At 41.6% G+C, this 24,801-nt stretch overlaps 2 protein-coding genes across 3 annotated transcripts in view; one reads left to right on the plus strand and one right to left on the minus strand.

Moving 5' to 3' along the window:
• The window catches only part of ITPKA (inositol-trisphosphate 3-kinase A), a 41,430-nt gene extending 28,652 nt beyond the window's left edge, over positions 1-12,778 (plus strand). For both annotated transcript variants that reach the window (XM_079309043.1, XM_079309044.1), the window contains 3 exons: positions 3,909-4,010; positions 5,025-5,096; positions 5,980-12,778. In XM_079309043.1, coding sequence (XP_079165169.1) covers positions 3,909-4,010; positions 5,025-5,096; positions 5,980-6,183 — 378 coding nt within the window. In that variant the 3' untranslated portion in view covers positions 6,184-12,778. The remainder of the gene's footprint in view (positions 1-3,908; positions 4,011-5,024; positions 5,097-5,979) is intronic.
• Positions 12,779-13,306: 528 nt separating this feature from the next.
• Positions 13,307-24,801, minus strand: part of LTK (leukocyte receptor tyrosine kinase) — an 89,200-nt gene continuing 77,705 nt past the window's right edge. Inside the window, exons 23-29 of the mRNA XM_079309042.1 lie at positions 23,174-23,303; positions 21,914-22,011; positions 19,853-19,945; positions 19,156-19,257; positions 17,264-17,398; positions 16,824-16,914; positions 13,307-16,196 (exon numbers count right to left, since the gene is read on the minus strand). Coding sequence (XP_079165168.1) covers positions 15,423-16,196; positions 16,824-16,914; positions 17,264-17,398; positions 19,156-19,257; positions 19,853-19,945; positions 21,914-22,011; positions 23,174-23,303 — 1,423 coding nt within the window. The 3' untranslated portion in view covers positions 13,307-15,422. The remainder of the gene's footprint in view (positions 16,197-16,823; positions 16,915-17,263; positions 17,399-19,155; positions 19,258-19,852; positions 19,946-21,913; positions 22,012-23,173; positions 23,304-24,801) is intronic.

The following is a 24,801-nucleotide window of genomic DNA, read 5'->3' on the forward strand; positions in this document are numbered from 1 at the left end:
CTAATCAATTTAGTGGCCTCCTCTGGACACACTCCAACAGGTCCATGTCCATCCTGTGTTGGGGACCCCAGAGGAGTGGATGCATCACTGCAGGTGGGGTCCCATGAGAGAGGAATAGAGGGGCAGAATCCCCACCCCTTGCCCTGCTGGCCATGCTGCTTTGGATACAGCCCAGAAGACATTTGGCTTTCTGGGCTGTGAGAGCACATTGCTGGGTCATGTCCAGCCTCCTATTCACCAGCACTCCCAGGTCCTTTTTGGCAGGGCTGCTCTGGATCTGTTTGTCCCCCAACTTGGATTGATACTGGGGGCTGCCCTGACCCAGGTGCAGCACCTTGCACTTAAACTGCATGGGATTCCCATGGGCCTACCCTGGAGCCTGCCTGTGCTCCTCTGGATGGCATCCCATCCTTCAGGTGTGTCAACTGCACCACTCCAGAGCCTGGATTCATTTTGGTTCCATTTCACAATTCAAGCACGTAGAGATAAGGTATAAAAGGTGGTGGTGCTGATGAACAGAGGCTCTTTAAATACCTCGTTTTTCTCTCCTTCACTGTGTGTCTTTTCCCTTCCTTATTCACAGATTCTCTTGCTGTGGTACAGGAACTGGGGCTTCCAGCTCATGCAGTGCTGGCCCCCTGTGTGCTGTGCCACCCACTCCTGGCTGTTATACACAGGCATCCTGATGCAGGAATTGTCTGGGTGGTAGATGAGTAGATGATCTGGCTCCAGTACAGCCAAAACACAGGATCCTGTCTTGCCCTTTAGCCAACTAATGATGTTATCAAGATGTTTTATTCCTGTACAGCTTATGTCTTTGTATGTTCCCCTGTGTAAGGGAATCAGAAACCCAGATGATCTTGAACTTTCATGTATGTTCTTGGAAGGATAGTTGGTGAGTGAAGATTTTCAGATTTGAGTCCTGGAGGGTAACTGAGCTAAGGTAGAACAAGGGGAGCTTCAGAAAAACCTCCTGGCTTGGTTGTGGATTTGTTGGTTGTCAGAGATGGGAGCAGTAGGACACACAGACTGTGTAGTGTTTCCCTCTGTGGAAACACTGCAGTAACTGTACACAACATGAATACTTAATCCTTGGCTCAGCACAAGAAATACTTTGAAGCACATTCTCTCTGTCTCCCTGTGCTGTTATGAGGATTGTAGGTATAATTTTAATTTTTTTTTAGGAACTGAATTATTCAGACAATACAGATGGTCCGTATTCCTTACACTTTTCCACTGAAAGTGAACTCTAGATCCAGTTCTGTATTTTTGCAGAAAAGCAAAGCCTTTCTGCAGGGATCCCCATTTTGGTAGGAAAACCTGTAAGAGTCACTGGTGCCAGCTAGTGGTTGATGGGAATAAGGGGATGTTCTCCATGATAGAACTGATAACTCCTGGAGTTAGCTGATAAGGTAGGTTGGGTTTGGTCACCCCTGCCCTGTGGCTGCTGGAATAAGAAGCAAAAGCAAAGAAGGTGAGATCATATAAGCCCTTCTATGAACTGGCTGCTCTTAAAGGAGATCTGATTAACCTATGTGATCCTTGACACCCCTTGAAAGTGGGGTGCCTTTTCTCTTTGAGTTGATCCATTTCTTTTCCTTGCCTTGCTTCTCAATCTCTGAAATCAAGTTCATTTATGGAATTTGTTACTTTTCCTCCTATCAAAAATATTTTGAACCATTTGTTTTCCCAACAGTTGGAACCTGTTGCTCAGTATCTTGTACCTGCCTGATTCTAAATGCACATTTCCTCTCTGGCAGAGGCTGTCTGAAGGCCAGGCATTGCAAACATTTTCTGTACAATACTAAGTAATGCCTGGGGCTGAGAGTTTGGATTTCTGTCTTGCCATTCTGTCAGTGAATGTCTGTGCAGTTTAAAAAGTTATTTCTTCCTTTGGTACCATCCTTTTGCAGTAGATCAGGGATAGCCAATTTCCCAGGAGGATATCAGATTTGATTCATAAACCTCTGTGAATCCATTAAGTTAACCCAGAGCCTTTTAAGGAGAGTTTGCAGAGGGCTCTGAGCCCCAAGGTATAAGATGGATAGCAGTATTTTATGGAGCTGTGATACCTGCCCTCCGGTGAGCCATGTCACTGTCACATCTAATGAGAAGAGTTGCTGCTGGCCCATGAGCTGCACTGTGTGACAGTCTACTCTGCTGTGCAGGACTCTGTTGGAATCCTTAGCAAAGGTATGACTTCAAGGAGTGAGTCAGGCAAGTGCCTCCTGAGGATCAAGTATATCCAGAGCTGTTGCAGAGTCCTGGTTTAGAATACTGAGGTAGTGCCATTCAGGCTCAAGGATGTTGTTGACAGCAAGTAAAGCCAGGCAGTAATAATGTTTTCTGCCAGCTTCTGGAAAGGAGCAAAATCATAAAAGCATTTCTCAACTACAGGGAAGCAAGTAACTGGTTTGTCCAGACAGAAAAAGTTAGAAAGGGAACACCGAGCAGCTATTCCAGACACTGCTCTACAATCTGCAGCATAGGGAGAACTTATTTTTAAAACAGCCTTACTCCAGTGAAGAGGTACAAGATGAAGTTCCAGATTTCTATGTGCTGTTGAGTATTATCACACATCAGATCAGATGTCTTCTAACTTTCCCTGCCTACCTGCTGAACTGCTCTGGCATAACTTATACATCTCATCAGGCTGACATGCTGCACTTGTATCTGTCCAACAGCCTTGGAATAAAATTCTCTTGCATGAGAGATCTGGAGTTTTAGCATTATTGGATTTTTTTTATGTATACATTAGAAATCAAATTCAGCTGTGGAATAAGTAGTGTTTTACCTGCTGAGACTGGACTTGAATTTGTCATTTTGATGCAGTGACTTAACATGTAGGAGACAACGTATTTATTAACCTGCTGATGTACTGACAATGAAAATGAGGGATTGGACTGATACAATTGAGAAGAAAATAGTTTGATAATCCTGCAGGCTTTTAGTGGATTTTTGTTACCAGCTGTAATAATTGCTGTGTTTTACATATATATCCTAAAATCTCCTATTTGTGTCTCTTGAAATAACAGGGATGCTCTTGGACACGTTCATATTCATATGTTCCATGTTTACAGATATCTCCAATTCATGTGTTGCTCTTATTTACTTGTAGTTCCAGAAGCACATAAAAATACTTGTATTTTTCAGTAGCATGACACTTCTGTACTGAATCTCACCACTAGCACAAAAATACTCTGAATTTCTCCAGGACACACTTGGAACAAGTACGCCTGCACTGTCCTTTGCCAAAATTAACTTACCTGTTTTCTCACTGCTAACATTGTGAATCCCAGTTTGTTCCTGTCTGCAGCAGATTTCTCTTCTGTGAATTCTGGATCACGTTATATGTTCAAAGGTATATTTGGAGATGAATCTTAACTGTGATTCTTTGATTTTCCATTGGAAAACAGAAATCACAACAAAAAACAACAACAGAAAACCCAAATAACAACAAAAAATGCTCACCAAAACCTAAAGGAAACCCCTGAATTAAAAGGACTGGTAAAATTGGGTTTGGAAATGTTCCCTCACACCCTCAGCCAGGGTTTCACTAGCCAGACAAGAGTACAACCAAAGAGGTCTCTGTGGTTTGCCTCACTGAACTTTGCACTGCTAGTACTGATGTGAGAAAACACTCCTGCAAGCTGGTAGTATCATTAATTGTTTCTTTTTTTTCACTTGTACTCAACAGAGAATGAACTGCCAGTGTGATTTAAAGCTATCTAATTGGGTTTTGTATCTCTTCTCCTTGCTTGATTTATTTGCTCTCTTCCTGTTCAGCTACTTACTTTCATCTGGTTAGTGAGGGCTGAGCTGTTGCTGGTTCAAGAGGATTGAGAGATGAGGGGAATGATATGTGTGCAGTATAAATAATCTCTCTGTGTCTGTGTGGTTTTGTGCAGAAGGCGGATGGAACATGTAACACAAACTTCAAAACTACAAAGACACAGGAGCAAGTCCTACAGGTTTTTGTGGAATTCATTGAGGGCAACACAACTATTCTGGTGAGTCTGAGCTCTTCATGTGCACTGATCTTGGACCAGTGCTCTTGCTTCAGGGCCATGCTTTTTTGGTACAGGAAATAGGAATTAGAATGCCAGGGGGGTAAGATGGAGTGGACATGGGGGCTTGGTGGGTTTGTGAGAAGTTGACTGAGACCAGGTTTGTCAGCTTTTGCCATGAGTTGATCCCAAATGCCTTATGCTATCAAAGTGTCATTCAAACTAACTAACTTATGTCTTGCCATCAGCTTCAACCATGGGTGTTAATGCATTAGATGGGTGATATCTAAGCAAGAATTGTGTTGGCAGGAAAATCTGTGATTTGGGAATTCAGTCTGGAGAGGATAAAACCAGAGCGTGGAGGCAAGAAGTGCGATTGGTGACTAGCTGTTCTCCCATGTGTGAAACTCATCTCAAAGAGGAATTCCTGTGTGCTAATTCATGGGGAGCACAGCAGGCATGTGGTAGATGGCATAACACATCTCTTGTCTTTGGAACTTCAGAGGATGCTGTAATGTTTTGCTGCAGTGTGGAAGCCATTATGAAGGCAGATTAGCCCTTCAGGAGGAGTGTATTTGCTAGCTCAGGGCAGCATTAAAAATCTGATCCTTTTTATCCCCCCTCTGCCCCCACCAGAGCTCCCTGTCTCTCAACACTATTTCTTTCTTTTTACTTAGTGGAACTGGAAGGTTTTTAATTCTTTAAAACTTTTTATTAAGAAGAAAAAAAAAAAAAACAGTTGCAGAAAGCCTCATGACATCCAAGTCAAGACAGATAAATATGCTTGGTGTAAGACATGCAGCAGATGACTCCAGTCTGTTAATTCACTATGAAAGCTTGCAAAGTATTTTCAGACTGACTTTCTAATGATGAAATGTTGTTAGTTGTTAGAAATGTTTAGCCTAAAATTAATGTGATCTCTTAATTATATTGACTCTTGTAAACAGATTATCTTTATCCAGTTTTCAATGAAATGTTCATGGGTTGTTTTGGGTTTTTTCCCTCTTCTTCCTCCAGAAAAAATACCTCAAACGTCTGCAGGAAATTAATGTCATTCTTGAATCCTCAGACTTCTTCAAGCGACATGAGGTGAGCAGTGAGTGTAAAGCTGTGGAGGTGCATTGCTTGTTTGTTTGAGTGAAGTACACATTCAGGTGTACTTCAGAACAGCCTGAATGAGTAAAAGGGTTTTGTAGAAGAGAGCCAATACATGTTGACAACACAGAGTCTTCACCAAAATGATACAGAAGATAAAACTAGTTGAGGAATAATAAATCCTTCTGTCTTTATGACATCCCAGCACTTATAGCTCTGGGCCACTGCATGAAATAGCTTATTAGTACCAGTTTCTTATGGTTTCTCTAACCTGGATATGCTCCAGTGGGAATATTTACAGGGGAATGGCAACATGGAAGTTTGCATTTGGTACAGTAGCATTCAACTGTAGTTTGACAATGAAGGCTGTATTACTTATAATGGATTTATGTTGAAATACCATGTAATTCTGCTGTCTGTGTTCTGCTTTGCTGTGCAAAAGAAGGCATCATTAGCATTGTAACTTCTGCTTGTTAACAGCTCAAGATTTTGAGATTAGGCATTTTATTTTACCTTGTTGATGTTGTCTTATCAGTAGAGGTATTCTTGTTAATCATGGGTCATGATCTGTCTTTGAAAGGAGTCACAGGCCTTTGCTGAATTGTTCAAATTGAGACCTGATGCTAAGTAAGATGAAGAATTGCTTTTCTTCCTGTTTTCTACTGAGTCCCATTTCTTATCTACCCTTCCATTTGTACCTTACTGATTGATATGGTTATGCAAATGGGGCATCTAAATCATCAATGTATAAGTGCAGCCCAAAAGTCTGTTGGGTCACAGGTGAGCCAAGGAGATCATCTTCTTAGCAGAAAGTGTAAATTAGTGGGGGGATGCTGAAGATGTATTTTTAACTACATTGTCTCAATCTGCTTTCCAGGTCGTAGGAAGTTCACTACTTTTTGTACATGATGGCAGTGGGAATGCCAACGTGTGGCTGATCGATTTTGGAAAGACGACCCTTCTTCCTGATGGGCAGACACTGGATCACAGGATCCCCTGGCAAGAAGGCAACAGGGAGGATGGGTACTTGTTGGGATTGGACAATTTGATTGGCATCTTGGAAAGCATCACTGAAAGATGAGTTGAGAAAGGCACACAACTTGCAGGGCTTCTCTGTAACTTTCTGCTTTACTGAAGTAGAAGGAAACCTTTAAATCCAGACTCCTGAGGTCATCAGTGCAGAGGGAGCTGCATCCAGAACCCAGCAGTCAGTGATCAAAGTTACTTTGCATCAGCCCTCTGTGAACCTAAATGAAATCACTCCAGATTGGTCTCTATTGCACCAGATGAACTTGAGACTGGTCCTCAAAGAATGAGGATCTCCATACTCGGGAATCACACCAGCGTGAGTCAAGAGGTCTGTGTGGTAAACCAGAATGATTATGGTTTCTGGCAAAATGGGACTCCAAATTACTTCTTAGAGAACCAAGGCAAATGCTTGGGAACTCAGGGCAGGAAAAATCATTGTTCAGGGAACTGCATAGTTTTGAAACCAGATTTTTTTTTTCCTCTCCAATTCCGAGTCCTCTTGCTCCTGTGTACTCTATAGGTTGGACCAACAAATTATGCTACAATGTGAGCAAGGTGCAAATGGGTGATAATCAAGACAAACTGGGAGCAAAGAGAGACAGCAGTTTGTAGTGGTTTGATGTGGCTAACTGCTGTTGGTCATTTCTCTCCTTCCCTTCACCTTGCCTCTCTCCAAGTACGGCCTTGGCTTTTTCTGTAGCCGCTCAGGAGATTACAAATACTCTAGGGAGAGAATAGCAGCCTATTGTCTCCAAAAACATTTGACTTTCCAATGGGGTGGACTGATGGATATGTTACTAAGTTGGAGAGTTAGGCCTCTTGCAGCTGATCTGCAGCTCCAAAAATCACTAATGATCTTTCACAAACTGGTCAGGGAACTAAGTTTTTTTTCCAAGGCTTGTTTATTTTTGAAGATAAAACCACTATACACATGCACACACTAGTAGTCAGCAACCAGTGTGATCTCTGAAGATCATGGTTTGACTCTCCTAATGCACATGACTTCTTGGCCATGTTCTTGTTCTCAAATATGATGCTGCCACTTACATGTATAAAGTGGCACAGCAATCAGGGAGGTCATGTTTCTGCATTCACAGCATTACACAGTGATGAGATAATTCCCAGGCATCCTTCCTCCAAGGTATCAGCTGTAATCTCCAGGCAGTTTGGGTGAAGGAATGTCAATATATTATATCCTGTAATAATAATTCCCATCTGGAATCACAGGGTGATCTGTGCTTCATTCTTTTGCTTTGGTCCAGGCATAGCCACAGAAAATTTGTTTTCTTGCAATGGCCTCACATCCCTTCTCTGTTGGTTGCCTCTAGTCACTGGAACAGGTTTTTATATGCTGGCAGTATAAATACTATCATAAGTCACATGTTGATTCATGTTCCAGGTTTTAACATCAATAATGTGGTGATGCAGTTTTCACAATGCAGGTAAGAGTTACATTACCAGTTGGTGGTTCAAACCCTTTCAGCATCTAGAGGTAGTAATGCACGTTGATCAGAAATTCCTGTCTTTTGCTGATGTCCTGTGCTCAGGAAAGAGCCTGAGAACTTTGGATATATGAAGGTAACTCCAGTTTTGGGAAACTGCTAATAGTTGATAATAGTTGATATCATAAACAAAAAAAAACTCCTATAGAGTTCAGATCTGGAATAAAATCTGTTATATTTGTAATTAGTGTTGGACAGCCTATAATAATTTCTAAAAAAGTTACTTTATGTAACACACTACTGTACTAAAAGATCAGTCATATGTTATTACTATTTTTCAATTCTAAACAAAACAGGAGTATTGAAAATTGAAGCTCAGTTATGATGTAAAAGTTAGATGGTGTAGAGTAGGTATTCTATAGCCAGTAATGACATGTGGAAATATTTTATCTTAAACCAGAAGTTGTCTGAAACTGGTAATTATTTTTTCAGTTCACTGCAAATTCAGATGACTTCTGTGGCTTCCTTGAGTTTCTCTGTTTTATATTTATTGGTAGTATGTTAATGAATTTTTCACTTAGAAGTTTCAGAGTGCTTGCATTAGGTTTTCTTTGAAGTGACAGTGAGCTCAGGTTATATCATTCCAGATGCCTCCTAACTTTTGAACTGCTGTGAGATGACAAATGAATCTGAAGTGAATTCCATACTCCATATTTAATTCCATAGTTAAAAAAAATGTATTTCTCTTTTTCTCCAGCCAACAGGTAAGCAGTGTCTAAGGAGTATAGCAATGCTTAAGGATGATAGCAAGTAAATTGGTCTCACAGGCAGGACTTTAGTGACATTGCCTTTTTTATAAGACTGCAATTGCAAGCTGTCCTACCATAATTAAAGAGAATTATAAAAGTTAGAAATAAGATTAGGAGGTTAATCTTTGGAGTTAAATTTCTTTCTTCTTTACCACATATGTGAATCTTCTGCACCAATGTAACCTATTTTCTGGAGGGGAGGATCTAAACAGTAGAGGTTGGTGCTCAAGTGTCAGTTAAAAGTTTAAGAAAAACTTTTTGAATGACTGTCCAGTTCTGGACCATCTATAATGTGGTAGCAGTACTTCAAAGCAAACAACTCCTCGTTTCACCTGGCTGGTTTTGCAGTACATGATCCTTGGGGAAAACATGGAGAAGGTTTGTTCCACTGCAGTAGCTGGAAACTGGGAAAAAGGAAAATCTCTGCTACAGCAGACACTGATCTGGGAATTCATTCTAGATGATGTATAGTTCCAGGAAGTTAGTTTTGAAATGGCTCTTTGTCTTGCTAGGGGATTAGAAAGAAAGAAACACAATCAGATGTTGCTGTTATGGGAAAGAAGGGGGCAGCTTTTCATTGCAAACTGTGAGTAGGAGGACTTCAGCTGAGCACTGGAGCCCTAAGGAGCTGAGACTGTGAGCTCAGAAGCAAACTGCCCCAGGGTAAGTTTTAGATTCCTTGACTCTCATCAGGTGGCTCAGACCACCTGTCTGCTTGCTAGTGTGAGGAAGCAGCATGGCCTTCTTTCAGTATGGGGTCAGTTGTGTTGAGTAAGCTTTTATTTACCAGAGAGTCAGCATGGTGCATGTGCACAGGCATGTAACATGGGAGCTGATGCACGGTAACCACAGGATTTGTTCACAAGTCCAGAATGTTGCTCAATGAAACATCTGCTGAGCTAGTGCCTCGCTTTGGAGACACTGAGCACATGTGGTTGCACAGCAGGGTCAGAAATGCTGGCCTAGAGGCACTTTGGTGCTGAACAGATCACCTCTGACTTAGGTTCCCAGGTCTTTAAACTCACTGGTTAGATACAGCAGTAGCTGTAGCTGCTGCATTCCTTTGTGAATCGAGAAGTAGAATTAGGACTTCTCTCCCTCAGTTTCATCATTGAGTTGTTTTTTGGTTTTTTTCGCCTTGGACTACTCTCCTAGGCATTATTTTGTTCCAATCTTAACCTCGTGGGAATGGTGTGAGGCTGTCCTTCATTAGTGCCTGCAAGCTGCTGTGAGATTCTTTGGAGGAAGGTGCAATATAGAAAGAAATGCACAGAGATAGATCAGATAAGTTTAAAACTTATGGGTGTTGAGACCCAATATAGATACAAATTTGGCTGAAATTTAACCAAAGTGGGAAAACTTAAATCCCTCTAAATTTTGTACAGGGAGGTATTCACTTAAAGCCTCATCCAGTTCCTGTTAAAGGGAAAGATTTCAATAGGAGTTGGACCAAACCCTTATGTATCTCAGAGGGCTTTTGCTACTTTTTTTTATTGCTGTTGTTATTATTTGTTATTATTCTTAAGGTACTGAGATCAAATGGCCTGTATCATCCACATGCATCCGTTCTGAACACTACAATGCAATGCTGACATTGACTGTATTGGATGAGTGTTTGTTACTCTGAAGTGTGTATGCTACTAAATAAATGAGACTGAAGGAAAAAGACATCTGCTATGATTTCGTTGTGTGAGAATAATATCTGTTCTTGAAGAATTTCCTTAGGGAAGGGAGAAAAACAATGTATTTCAGTGTTTCTTTTGCCTTTAGGCTTTAGCATCTGGTACTTCCTAAAGCAAAACCAACTCTAAGACATCTAGAGCCAAATGGTGGAGCTTGGTTCCAAAACCTGTTGTAGATATTACCTTTAGAACTTGATTCACACAAAACTTGTCAGCTTCCTCCAAGGTAAGCTCTGTCTCAAAAATCTCAGTGAATAGCCTACAGCACATAACAAAAATGGGCAGCAAGAGGCATTTTCAGACTCAGAGCACCAAACTGTTCCCCTGGACAGTTTTGTGTGGACATGGGAAAGAAGCACTCAACACTCCAGGACTGGCAGCACTTCTCAGCAAGAGAGAGTATATTCTTACCACAGAGAATGTGCAAAGAGTACTTATAAGAGAGGGAAACAAATATCCACCATTAGTGTCTCTTTATTTTGTGTTGCAAATATAGAAGTATACACTTGTCTAGCTTTAAATTGCATAGAAGCAGGTGTGTCATCTACTTATGTACAGTAGTCACCCAGAAAGGTAAGTTGGCAGAAGTGCTGCCGTGGTCAGAGGTAATGACAAATCAAAACCTATTCACATGACTTTTCCATTTGTGTGGTGTGATGGGAAGATGTTAGGCTTGGTGTCACTAAGGTCTCTGCATTGGATTGAGGAGGGTGGACAGCCAGGAGGAGAGAGCACAGCCAGAGGGCTACAGGAGAAACTCTCACACAGCTCAAGGGTCAAAGGAGGTGTTGTCACTTTCTGACTCAGCTGTGGAGATGCAAATACAGCGGGGGGGGAAAGTATTCCCAGCAGCAGCATTTTCTTCTCTTTCAGGAAAGTAGGGAGAGTGTTTTTGGGGTGAAGTTAACACTTGCAAAAGCCCATAACTATTTTATCAGCCTTGGAAAGCTATCTTAGTGCACCCCGGCCCATGGGCAAGTTAACAGAGAACTTGAATCAGGAAAAGGGCTGATCTGAGGGGAGGGGATACCTTAAATCTGTGCAATTAAAAATTCTGTTTGTTTAAAGGAAAAAATGAAGATGCAAAGCATTTATATTGAGAAGAGCAAGGATCACAAAGAAACGAAAAGCAGGAATATCAACATATGTGAAAAAGCAGAGAAAGATAAATTGAAATTTCCATTATTGTTTCATCTTTTGCTAATCATTCTCTTCTTTAAAATGTAAGTGTGAAGTTGTGTGAAGCAACATAAAGCATTAATGCTAAACACAGTCAAAAAACAGCTATATACATACAGTCACAAAACCAATTTGGTAATGTTAAAAGACAGACACCTATCAGGAAAAGCAATTTATAACAACCCTATAAATGCGTAATTGTGCAGTAGGGAAGCTGTGGAAGACTTTTCACATGGATTATAGGACGGAATTAATCCCAGACCTCCAGCTCATGTCATTCCTCTAAGAAACAAAATTGGGTTTTGGCTTCCAGTTGTCAAATTAATCTAATTTTGACACTCTGGGTTTAACTCATTGGTGATGCACTAAAAATGTCTCCTTAAAAAGCAGTTTCACACAAGTTATATTTTGCAATGCTAGCAGTTGAGCACTATGAAACCTCTGATTGTATAAACAGTAAGTTTCAGCCTTAGAATTGAAGGAGTGAACATTGTGTCTATCACCACATTTCTTTTGAGATTAAATGGTTTGTACAGCATGTAGTATTCAACATGACAATAGGAGCAATATTAACATTATTTCCTGCAGGATATTAATAAAAAATTCATTATCTGTGAGGGTTTTTAAATGACATCTAAAAAAAGGTTGTTACAGGTCAAGATTGATGGCAATAGGCTGACAGAAGATCATTCCACTTAATTAGAGTTAAGACCTTTTACAAAACTGAGGTTGCTAATGCAGATTCTTTTACAATTCCCAGCTCTTCCTTTTAGTGTCCATTTGGTACCTGCATCTCCACCTCTTGTCTTGTTAGAATAGACTACATCTGGCTCAGTACAGCCCTGAGCTAAATGCTGTTGTAAACCATCAGAGTCTGTCTTGGAAATAAACACTAATACATGCATCCTCTGCCCTTACAGTTGCTCTTCAACACCACACTCTTGATCACTCTTAGAGGTAAGATCCTGGTCAGGATAAAATTCTGTGTGCAGCTTTGTCTATGTGCTCCCTGTAAATGAGTGCCTTGATGCAGCTCTTCAATAAAAACAGGTATTTGTCCAACATGCAGGACTTGCACTTTGTTTATAAAGTGAGGGCATAGCTGCAGCCAAGACTGCCTGTGGCACTGGTAATAGATCTGTGCTCTCCTCTCACTTCACTTTTCAATGGATTCCCTATTTTTATCACCAGTGGCCTTTCTGAGTTGGTGAAGTATGTTGAGGCAAGTGCTACTTGTTAAAACAGTGGTAGCTCCAGCTGGGTAACTATCTGGACAGTGGGGATTGTGCCTTCTTCTCACTGGAATCTTGTGGTATTGTGTAGACATTCAAAAATATGAAGAACTGTCTTGTGTCTGCTACTTCATTAAAAGTCTCTGGGAAGAGAAGGTTTACTTAGCTTCCCATGGCTTCTGAACAAGCCCATATTTCACTGCTATTGCCACCAGTTTCCAGCCCCTGATACTGGCTAAGGAGAATTGAAAGCAGAGTCATAATGGGCATAAAAGCATGGCCATGACCACCAGTGCTCTGTCCACTACAGCTGAACCAGGATCACTGCACTTTGCTGAGGCCTTACCTCATGTTCAGGGAGGAAGGCACCAAGTCACAACTGCTGGAAAGTTTGATAGATCACCTTTGGCAGACAAAAATCTACTAATGCATGAACCATAAAAGTAATACAATCTGAAAGGTAAGGGCAAACTGATGAAATTTCAATTAGCCAAAATTAATGTGTTTATTTTTGACTAGCATGGTCCAGAAGTAGCCAGTATGAAATATGACAAAAAATGTTAGCCTTTGCAAGAGGAAAGAATGAGAAAGTTTCCTGCTGAATTGGCTTTTCTGCCTCATCTAACTGAGCTGTAGCAACTCCTGGATATGACAGGACAGACAATGGACTAAATGTGAGAGAAGCTAGAGAGCTAAAGCAAAAGTGAAATGGGAAGAAGGGCATGAGGCAAGGTCATCCATCTCCTTTGGTCACTAAACTCATCAGTCCCCACACTTTGGAAATTTGCCCCACACAGGGACCCTTCTCTTCTGACCATCTGTTATTTCACAATGCAATGAATTTGGAATTATTTCCACACCATAAGGGTCTTTGCTGAACGGTGACCATCATCACCCTTTGTGTCTAGAAATCACAGAAGGATTGGTGTCAAAAGTGACCTTCAAAGATCATCTGGTCCAACCTCCCTCTTCAAGTAGGTTCTCTTACAGAAGGTTGCACATCATGTCTGGTTGGGTTTTGAGTGTCTCTGGAGCAGGAGACTACACAGCCTCTCTGTGCTACCTGTTTCAGTGCTCTGTCATCCTCAAAGTAAACACTTTTTTTCTCATACTCAGATGGAATGTGCTGTGTTTCAGTTTGTGCCTGTTGCCCCTTGTCCTGTTGCTGGGTACCACTGAAATGAGTCTGCTTCCATCCTCTTGACACCTGCTCTTAAGGTACTTGGATGCTCTGAAATGACATTATATAAAACTGTCCATTCTAAAGTCAAAGGCCTAAAACTATACAAAACATGGAACAGATATAAAGTCAGACCAATAAACCGCAAACCTGTGCTGAAGATGCCTTTCACTGAGGATGGAGTCAAACTCTTCACTCTGTGCTTTTCTTTACCACAGCTCAGTGTCCACCCTGACTGCTGTAAAGGACTGGAAGTCTGTGTGGTCAAAGCAAACCCTGGCCAGCTAGCCCACACCTTCAGACTGTACATGCAGCTGATCACTAAGCATACAGCATAGACCAGAGAACCTCTTGCCTCAGAAAGGAGCCAGAGAAGCCTGCAACTGGCATCTCACCACACAACTTGATTTCACAGAAATATGGCATATAATTTGCCACTGTAGGTTGGCAGTGTGACATTCAGGAGTGGTACAAGGACAGAATGCTTCCAAGACTGTTCAGACTTAATCCAAATTATTTGCCTTTTCAGTTTCTTATTTTGCAGCTTTAATCTGTAAACATCCGTTTAGATCCTAAACAACTAAAGAAAGCTTTATAAATGAGCTGTCTTGGAAACAAATGACTACCTTTATCAGCAAGTCTGCACTTGCAAGGCAAGGAACAATTACTACCTGCTCAGCTGTGTGAAGCCAAGTAGGGGTTTTAGCTTTCTCAAAGGGTTGAGCTATTCTACCTTCCTGTAAAAGAACACCCTAAGTGCAGTTTGCACTAGATTTCCCTTCACTATTTCTCCTCTTTAGTTTCTACCTCAGAGTATTAAAACCAAGAACTCCAGCATACCAAATACTAGATGGTTACCCAAAAACCTCAGCTTAGTGCTTACCAACACAGCACAGAGAATTAATGCTGAATATCAAAGTACTTACAAAAATGAAGTCCATTTTAAGTAAAGTTCATTGAAAGATAAAGACAGTCTATTTCTCACCAAGATGTACAGCTCACCCTTCCTTGAAAAACCACCTGCACCTTCAATGCCAGGAGCTGTGAGGAAAGCAACACCATGAGGCAAGAAGCACATTTCCTTCACTGCTCAAAGGAATACTGTCTGCTCCACCAGCTACTGCTTTTTTAATGGTAAATGTTTCCTCTTCATTGCTTGTTTACAAAGCACATGCTCAGAGGAGCTTGACATTTTTTTTCGTTCTTCCTACCAATTTGAGCAATAGCTTCCACAAGGTCTGCTAATAAAACAGATGTAAATGTAGCTGCTATTTTGTTTTTACTTCCCTTATGGTCCATAATCATTAGTAAATCATCAGGACAGTAAAAAGCTCCGGGGAGTGTAGCAGCCTTTGCAAGTTGGTTGCTGCTGGCTCAGCGCACGTTTTTGGATTCTTGGTTCAGAAAGAAGCACAACCTGTGTAGGTCATTATTTCCATCCAAACACTGCAGCTGGATGGTAGGTCCATTTCTTTTCACCTGAGCAGATTGAAAAGGAGTTCTTTCCTTAGGAGCTGTATTCTGAATCAGACAAACAATGCCGTTGTTCTCCACTTCTAAGCTGGTTCAGTGGAGCACATTTGAAAGACAGAGATAGAAATGCAAATGTCTGTAACAATCTGGGATCTGGCAGGTAGACAGAGGAAGCAGAACACTGCTGATGTTGAAACTTCACCCATCTGATGGAACTAAATTGGAGGAAGTAAGTGAAACAGGAAACAGTCCTTCCAGACACCCATTCCCTGATCTTTGGAAGAACCATTTCTACTATACTGGAGTAACACTCAGGTCATCTGACAAAGACAGACCAGAGTCTCTCTCTCTTGATGTTTTCTCTGTTTTACAAAATGGCTTTTCATTTCTGTGCATACTGGAGCTCCTTAGCACAGCTGCTCTGACCTCTGCCAAGGCTAATGGCTGGTGCTCAGCACTATAGCACAGGTCATCATAGGCATAATTTACATTGCCACAGGGGAAGGTCTGCAGTTTCACCAGTTCAATCCCACTGATATCCAGGTGAGGGCAGTTATTTCGACTTGGAGATGCTGGAGATGCCCGAGAGCTAGGAGAACTGCAATTCCCATCAAAGCCTGAATCTTCCCGCTCTGGATTTGCTTTGAGCTTGGAGCTGGGGCTGAACTGACAGATATTCTCTAGCACCCATGATCCATAGGTTGGGTTCCAGAGATTTTTTGTTTTGTTTTTAAGTCTGTGGGCCGATGGGTTGCTGAGCTCCAGCTTCTGGTTTGAGGTCTGCTGGAACCACGACCCACTGCTGAAATCACTGAGGCATGGCAGGCTGGGCCCTCGGGCAGTCCTGTTGCTCAGGTTCTCCACCAGTAGCTCTTGTGGACATGGTACAAGTTTGTGCCCAGCATGGTGGGGTTCCAGTGTCTTAGGTGTTGTCTGAGGAGTGAGAGAAGGGCTTACCAGCAGTGGCACTATCCCACTGGAAATGTTTGGGCGCATGACTGTACTCCCTTCATCCTCTGGTGCGGGGCTGCACTCCATGGGCAGCTCAGTGTTGATCACATCAGGGTCCTGAAAAAGAGAGGCAGGAATCTGTTACACCTTCAGGGTGACTGTCACAGGTTTGTGTCACACTCCTGCACATCACACAAGGTGCTATGTTCTGTTTGGGTATCACATGCTGTTGAGACTTATGTGGTTCCTTTGGGAAAAGTCTTCATTGAAATCAGTGACTAAGCTGGGAGTCTGTAGTATAAAATTTCTCTTTTGAGAGGCTGGATCCAGACCTGCAGCTGTTAAATGCTACTGGATAGTGAACTCACTGTGCCATTTCATTCCCCCCTCCACTCCATAACTATTCAGCTGTGGCTTTTGAGCAACATTAGACAAGGTCAGAATGTGGACCTTGAGAGAGATCTACGTATCTTTCCATCATAAAATGAAAGACAATTTGCAAATGAACAAGTGAAGAGCTAAAAGCATCCATTTGCACAGGAAGAGTTTATGCTCATTATGGCTGGGCAGAAGATGGGAGAGTGAGGATGGACACTGGAAAAGAGCCAGCACCACCACCACACTAGTAATGTAATTATATCAGTCTGTCAGGACCCTTCACTTGCTTTAGGGACTAAAGCTTAATGATTTTGGATGGTTGGCATTCAATGGATCATCATCCACCTGGCTACCAAAGACCAATACCTGTGTGCAATACTTGATCCTTTCCAGGATGATAGAGAAGTTTGGCCGATACTCTGGACTGTGCTGCCAGCATTGTGTCATGATCCGGTACCTTAAAGTTAAAAATAAAATTTAACAAATGATCAAGATTAAGATTGTTTTGTAAAAAAACCATTTCACCATCAGGTGTTCAGAGGTCCAAGGGACCACACTTGGTACATGGCTCAAAGGAGAAGTGCCAAAAGTGGATATATAATTTTTATATTCCTGGATCCTGGGAGCCACAATTTAAAGCAAATTTAGTAGAGCTCTAAGTTGTATACAAGAGGCAGTAGCTCAAGAGACATTTAGCAATACCTGCCTAACAGAAAGGGCAATCAGAATTACCTGAGTAGAAGTGTTTCTGTCCACATTTTTGTCACCTACTATACTTTGGCTTATGAGAGTAAGGAAATACTTACACTGGCCCAGGACAGTTTTTTGGTGGATCCATTCTTCCTCCACTGGTGACAAATTCCAGCACTTCCTGATTGGTTTTGCAAGGGTAGGGCATGTAGCCTAGAGAGAAAATCTCCCAAAGCAGCACTCCAAAAGACCTGTGTCAGAAACCAGGCAACAATACCAATCAGGTTTCATTTCTGCTCCACAATTTGTAGCTGTGTAGGCAACACCACAAAACCTTTCAAAACTGCAATCCAATCAATGTTTACATAAAAAGACACCCCAATCAATCAAAATCTTTGCTCAAGCTCCAAAACAAGTTTTGCAGAGGTTTCAAAATATTTAATAACTCTGAAGGAGTTCTTTCTGCTGCATTCATTATTAGTAGAGCAGGAAATGCCAGACTGCCCTTGGCTGTGCATGATCTGACTGAAAAGACCTGCTAGATCTGGCATGGATATTTCTTGCCTTACTTGGGAAAACTTGAGATATTTGTGTTGAGGAATACATTTGGTGCTGGTAGCTTGGCTGCAGGCTGAGCTCTGGGTGGCAGAAGCTCAAGGCAAAATGCAGGCTTGGCACTGACCCTCTGCAAAACAAATGGGACAAAGACCTGTGGCACTGCCAGGTGACTGGACACTCAGAGACACAGCAGGAACCAATGACTCCAGACTTTGGCACACTTAGGCTGCGAGGGTATAAAAACCCAGGGCTTCCTTTGGTTGGGGCTCCTCCTCAGAGGAAGGAGCTCAAGTGGTTATTTTGTTGTTCCATCTTGATTGGATTATTTTAAGGATCCTGAAGCCTGAGAGTCTGCTATAGGAAACCTGGGGCTGAGCTGGTATGGAAATCTGGTCTGACTGGGGTGGGGGGGAATAGCTGTGAGAGGGCCTCTACCCACCTTAAATGAAAAGCAGCAGCATTTCTGATATGAAATGTGATTTTTTACATCCACAGGTCAGATTGTCAGTGCCACTAGAAATTATGCATGACTTAGACACAAGGAAGGCAAGAGAATTCTGCCAGGATGTCAGCAGGGTCAGAATTTTCAGAGTCACTTATTGCTACAAAGGTCAATGTAATTTCCAGTGTATGCATGTTACTTATAATAGCCTATTACAGGAACTGTAGCACTTTCCTTCATAATATTTAGTGCTGGCTGCTCCCAGTTAGGCTGATAAGCAATCCCTTGTCTTCCGGCATCCTAACAACTTCAGGAAACTGGGTCAGTGTGGCATTTGAGGGAATGCCTCAGCACAGCACTGAAGGATGTGCTGCACAGAGAAAGAAGTGTTCTCAAGCAAACTGGAAAGCTTCCATTCCCAGCACCTGTGCTTGAATGTGCTACTGTTGAGGGGGTGCTTATTTTAAAGAAAGCTCAAGTTGCATGAGAAAGCAATATATAAATATTGTTTCCTCAGCAACCAGCAAGGACTTTTGGTTAAATCTGCTGTCACTTCGTATGCAGCAAGAAAAAAATATACAAGAGTAATGCTGGGTGGTATAGAGAGAGTAATTTACAAGGTATACAAGCAGACCTTGTCTCTGATGGAAACTAGAAGATTCCAAAGACTGAGAGAAGTATTTGATGATATTTGCCTGGATTTTTAACTGAGACTTCCTGAGAATCTAATATGCTTTTGCTTTTTCTTCTTGGTTGGCTTTATGTGATACTCTACATTTATGAATAGCAAATTTTTATTTCCTCTATTTACATTTGACTTTTAAATTCTTATTCTGGATTCTTTAGCCTTACTTCTCCTGAATGCAGTGGGAAGACTTCTCATACTTTTCTGGGAAATTCTGACTTTTTCTAAGATTCCTGCTGAGCACACTTTTTACTTTTTCTTAAGCAGTACATTCCTTGATGCTTTTCAGCGAATAGCAGAAGTGAACAAAAGAGAATTATTACCAGGTATCAGTCTTGGAGGTGAAAATGCCCTCTAGAAAAGCTTCTGGTGGCATCCACTTGACAGGAAGCATGGCTCTTCCTCCCTTGCGGTAGTAACTTGCTCTGGGGAAGATGAAATGCACAGAGAATATCACACAGCCTGAAAGGCTTTGATGCAGAAAAGATCCCATCACCACAGTAACAGCAGCTGGGATTGCATGTAACAGTGGGGGCCAAGTGAGAAAAAAGAAAAGTCATCAACACAAACAGTGCACTGGAGTAGGATTTTATATCCTCTTTGCAGCTGAGATGGAAATTGAGAATGTTCTTTTGCACAGCTAAAGACATCAAGCTTGCCAATGCTTTGCACAAGGTGTTGATGCAGCAAGTGCTCTTGGCATCATTAGGTGATAGTTATGGTTGCTGGGGTTTTTTAATTTTAATTTGAATTTAAGCTAATTTATGATCAAGTAGCTAATAAATTTGCCTATGCTTGGTTTAGTGTTCACAAGTATTTGTAGTTTCCTGGGGCCACAGTTGAAGTGGATTGGTTCATAAGCATAATTTACAGTCTATTAACACAACTGTTAACTGCTCATCAATTTCAGGCGCCTGATGGATGGTTCCACTGCTTCATATATTGTGAAACAGTTCAAACCTGTCAAAAATTATACAGATTACTGAGTTACTCACAGAATAGAAATTGCCCTTCACTTACCTGTAAATATCCCTGGCCATTCCAAAGTCACCAATTTTGGCAATTCGTCCTGCTCCAGTACAGGTCAAAAGGCAATTCCTTGCAGCTATATCTCTTAAAAAAATTTAAAAATTAAAAATCAATTCTAATTCTGAACTATTATGTAGTTAAAGGAATAAAGAAAAAGTATTAGACCCAGTCCTGCAAGTCTTTCTTAAGAAATGAGAAGAGCCCTGTTAAAATAAGAAAGAATTCCAGTTACATTATCATGTTTGTTAACCACAATTCTGAAACTGCATTTGAATTATATCTTCTACCCAGCATTTGCCAAACTTTCCCCATTCACACCTTCTTTCACTAAGGCAGAAAACAGCATCAGTATCAAAAGAGGAACAAACCCAACCTCTTTAGCTTCAATCACATTATGACAGATTTCTTTCTTGCTCTATTTATTTAGAGAGGGACATCTCAGCAGTGTCCCCATCGGCTACAGATGTGATGCTGTTGGACAGTCTTTCTAAACTGCTTGAAAAGTTATACAGAACCATATTTGGTAATCTGTTGCTTTGTTACTTCTGGATATCTCCCATGGAATCAATCAAAGCTCCATATGGAAGCAGCTGTTTGCTGGGTGCAAGTTTAGCTTGTGAGAAATGGAAGTAGTGCCTTCACAGCCAAGGCTAAAATATTTCTGTTCATTTTAAATATGCATTCTGAAAAGAAACTCATTAAAATCATAGCACTGTGGGGGTCCTGTTGACTGCCAAGAAAAATAAGCTCCTTGAACAACTCATGTTTCTTCCCGTTGCCAGCCTCGAAAAATCTTTGAGGGTTTTGAAGTCAGTTTCAACTTTCTCTTCTGTTACCAGATGTGACTCCTGGATGACAATTCCTGCCCTGTAGAGGCCTTTCTACAACCCCACTGCCCTACTTTTTACCCCTGGGATTCCTGATATCTGTAATGAAAGCCTTCTTGATTTCCCAACCCACTCTAAGTAATGCTGACATCACTAACAAATACTAAGACAAAACCTGAGGGAAATTCCTTGCGTTCAGATTTACTGAATTGTTGGCTAAGACAAAATGAATCCATTCCCAGTTTCCTTATAATAGAGATCCAACAGTGCAAAGATTGACCCAGAGATTTCTTTCAGTCATACACTGCTGTTACTCTTACAGCAAGGATTCTAAAAAATAATGTTGTAGTGATTAACTCAGAAGTTTCCAATTAGAATACTGATCCTTTCAAGCAGTTATTAAGATATCCAAGAGCCAAAACTTGCTGCACACTCTTACTGCTCTTTTGAAATGACAGAAATCTCCAAGCCCGTTCCACCACAACTTCCTTATTGTTGCAATACAAAGGAGTCTGAAAACTGTTTCAGATGTTCTAATCATAAAGCCATATAACATATTCCCTTATCTCAGCCTCCTGGCTTTTTGCTCCAACTGCTGCTTGCCATTGTTTCCCTGGATTTCTCCAGCCCCTGCCCTTGTTTCCCATCTCTGTGCTGTGCAGCCCCACACAGGTGTAGGTTTACAATTGCCTGCCTGCACATCTCCAGGCTGCACTTTGGTGTGGTCAGAGCCTGTGCCACCCTCTGCAAGGACTCTCCTCTCCTTTACACACAAGTGCTGAACACAGCAGGCACTTCACAGTAAGGAATCCAGCTGCCCACAATGCCAGGGAGATAGGGAAAGCATTTAAGTCAAGACAGGGGGATGAGAAAGGAAATAAATACCTTATTGTTTTATCAGCTAACACAGAGTGACACTACCATCTAGTGGACTACAGGGCTAATCTCAACTGTCTTTGCAATGCAGGCACCAGAAAATTAGTACTTAAACCCTCTCACTTGGAACAGAACATTGCTCTCCCTCCAGGACTGCAAAAAACAGTGCAGAGCCTAATTCCTAAAAAACCCCAGGGTGATCCATGGGGTCATCTAAGCACAAGCCTGTATTGGTAGAGAAAATAATCTGTCTCCCCTGTAGAGATTAGTCCTGTTTAATCCACTGCAAATACAAAGTGTATGAGCCTCATGCACCTTGAACACATCAGAAGAGACTGTTCCCCCTCACCTGTGGATGAAATGATTCTCTTCCAGATATTTACAGCCGCAGGCAATATCCCTAGCTATATTCAGCAGGTCCTGCATTGTTAGCGTGGATGGCTGATTCTGGAAAAGGACATTAAATGGTAAGGGAAGGATAGTGAAGTAGAAGAATATAATTTTTGCAGGGGGTAATTAGAGAAGGACAGAAAAAGGGAAAGGGAGAGACATGTACAGGATGGGGGAAGGGTTAAATGAGTCAGGAGCAAAGAAAAACATAAAGCAAATCAAAGCAAAGAGTTAGAAAATGAATAAACTCTTATTTAATCCCCAAAACTTTTGGGAGATTTCATCTTTCTTGAGCACCATACATGAGTGCAAGCTGGCAAGAGATTTATGGCCTGGTGTGAATAGCCTGTTAAAGGGGGTGGGAGAGAACTATTCCTACTGTGTTATGTGAAATCAAAAGACAAGCAGGTTTAAAAGGTGAGATAGACGAAGAAAATTAGCACTTGAACAAGAGGGAGAGACAGTAAAGATGCACAAGTGCCATTTTTACACCAACACCAGCATTCACCAGTTTATCTGTCCTGGTAGAAGAACAGTGATTACCTTCAGGAGCAGTATGCAAAAAAGGGATGCTTTACTACAGGACTGGTACTAGCCCTTCACTATCTGCACTTCCCTAAGAACAATAAAGAAGACTTTTTCCAGGAGCCCTGGTTATTTTTACCCCCTTACATAGTTCTCCATAGGGAAATTTTTGTCAGTTTTTCTCTAGGAACTTTTTTATTGCGCTCAGGAAGGGTGAGGAGAAATTACTACACTGCTAATCAAAGTCTGAGATACATGAAATAAATTAGGCTCAGCTCTTCAACTGGTACAAATTTGTGCCTCTCCATATGGTGCCAATGCACACCTGCTGAGGACTTAGTGCTACGAATTCTGATTATAACTTTTGCTCCTCATGTGCCATCACAGCACACTGAAAACAAAGCAGGTATAGAAAAAACAAAGACCAATTATTTATAGTATAACTGACAGAGAAGTCTAGAATGGCAGGATAGGATTTTACCTGCTCAGTTACTAATAGACTGGAGTTTTTGGCCCTGCTTCGATTCTGTCTCACTGACACCTGCTTCAAGCAAACAGACACAGATATCCCAAAGTCTGTGGGAGCTGGGACACACACAGAGCCTAGCTTGGCTCCAGAGCCTTTATCCAACAGATAAACATACAAGCAGTCATACTAAAACCAAGCAGAAGCCTGGCAGGGAGGTTCTCTCACCATCCTGGGTCGGTTCTGCCGGAGAAAGCTCTTCATGTCTCCTCCAGCCATGAGCTCCAGCAGAATGAAGCGAGGCAGCGTCTGCAGGCTGACACCGATGCACTGCACGATATTTTGGTGGTTGAACTTACTGAGAGCCAAGGTCACAGCACATGGAAGAGAAACACAGCATTAGTAACTGGTCAACATCCACCCATTCTCATTGTGCCTTGAGATCTGGCAATGTGGACTGAAACAACTCCTGATGTGGTTACCAAAAAAATCTTCAGCCATATCAAAATGCCTCTCTGGCAATGACAGCCCCAAGAACAGGGTTATGCCTGGCTTTGCCCATGAAAAGTCTCCAACAGAAGGTATGAAAAGCTAAAAGCAAAGCAAAGCCTTCTGTCTGTGAAGACAGAATTTAATGGACACACTGACTAAAAGATGAGAGTGACATGAGAGGGATAAGACAGATAAGAATGCAAATTTCATTGGCATTTGTAATACAAAGTCCTGGCTGGTAGGAATTTTAATTCAGCATTGGCTGTTTTAGACATAGAGCTATTTAGTTTGGGGGACTCAGTTTAGAGTTCAGTCTGCCAGAGGGACTCAGCTAATACCTACTGCAGCAGCTGCTTATGTGATTCTGCTTTTTACAAAAGGAAGCTGAGGCTGTCACGGAGCACAGTAAGACTCAGTCATCAGACAGCCGTGTCTTCCCTTAGATAATGATTACCTGGATAATAAAGGAACTAAAAATAGAGAGGAAGTTGGGGAAGAGAAAGTCATGCTACTAAGTGAATCAAGGCACTCCTTATTTGATTAAAATTGCTCTTTAAAAAAACATACATCAGTGTTACCTCCTGTTTAGCTATCAAATTTCTTGCAGACTGTAGGGAGTGGCACTATGTCATGAGATTCATGCTTTAATAGCAGAAAACCAGCATCTAAGTATGAGCTGGGCCAGACAATGAGAAGAGGAACTTCATATTGCACAAATTCAAAATATATGAAATCAAAATACTTAAAATCAACCTCAACTAGGCTACTATTTTAAAGTCACCCTTGATCCTACAATTGTTTTAAGATTATGGATTTCTGTTAATGAAGTAAATTCTAAGGCTGGAATAACTAAAGTACAGGTGGTAATAGAAGTGGCTGTCTTATCTTTTCCAAAAAGTTTTATAGATCTTGTAATTCACTGTCAGAGGGTCACGCACATAGGACCTTATAAAGGTTCTGTCAAGCAAAGACATCAAATCAAATGCAGAATATGTTTATACAAAAATGTTGTGCATTCTTACTCCTTTAAACAGGACCAGCAGAACCAATCAACAGAAGTTTTTGTTAAACTGTGAGGATTTTTGGGTGGGATGGAGTTAATTTTCCTCACAGTAGCTCATATGGTGCTATATTTTGTATTTGTGATCAAAACAGTGTTGATAACACATGGATATTTTCGCTGCTGCTGAGCAGTGCTTACACAGCATTAAGGTTTCTCACACACACTCCTCCTCCACACTGAGAAGGCTGTGAGGACAAGAGGTGGTGAGGGGACAGAGCCAGGACAGCTGGCTCCAAACGAACAGGGACATCCCATACTGTGTGGTGCCATGCTCAGCTACAAAAGCTGGGGAAAGAACAAG

Source organism: Erithacus rubecula (assembly GCF_903797595.1).
Source record: "Erithacus rubecula genome assembly, chromosome: 6".
NCBI classification, from domain to species: domain Eukaryota; kingdom Metazoa; phylum Chordata; class Aves; order Passeriformes; family Muscicapidae; genus Erithacus; species Erithacus rubecula.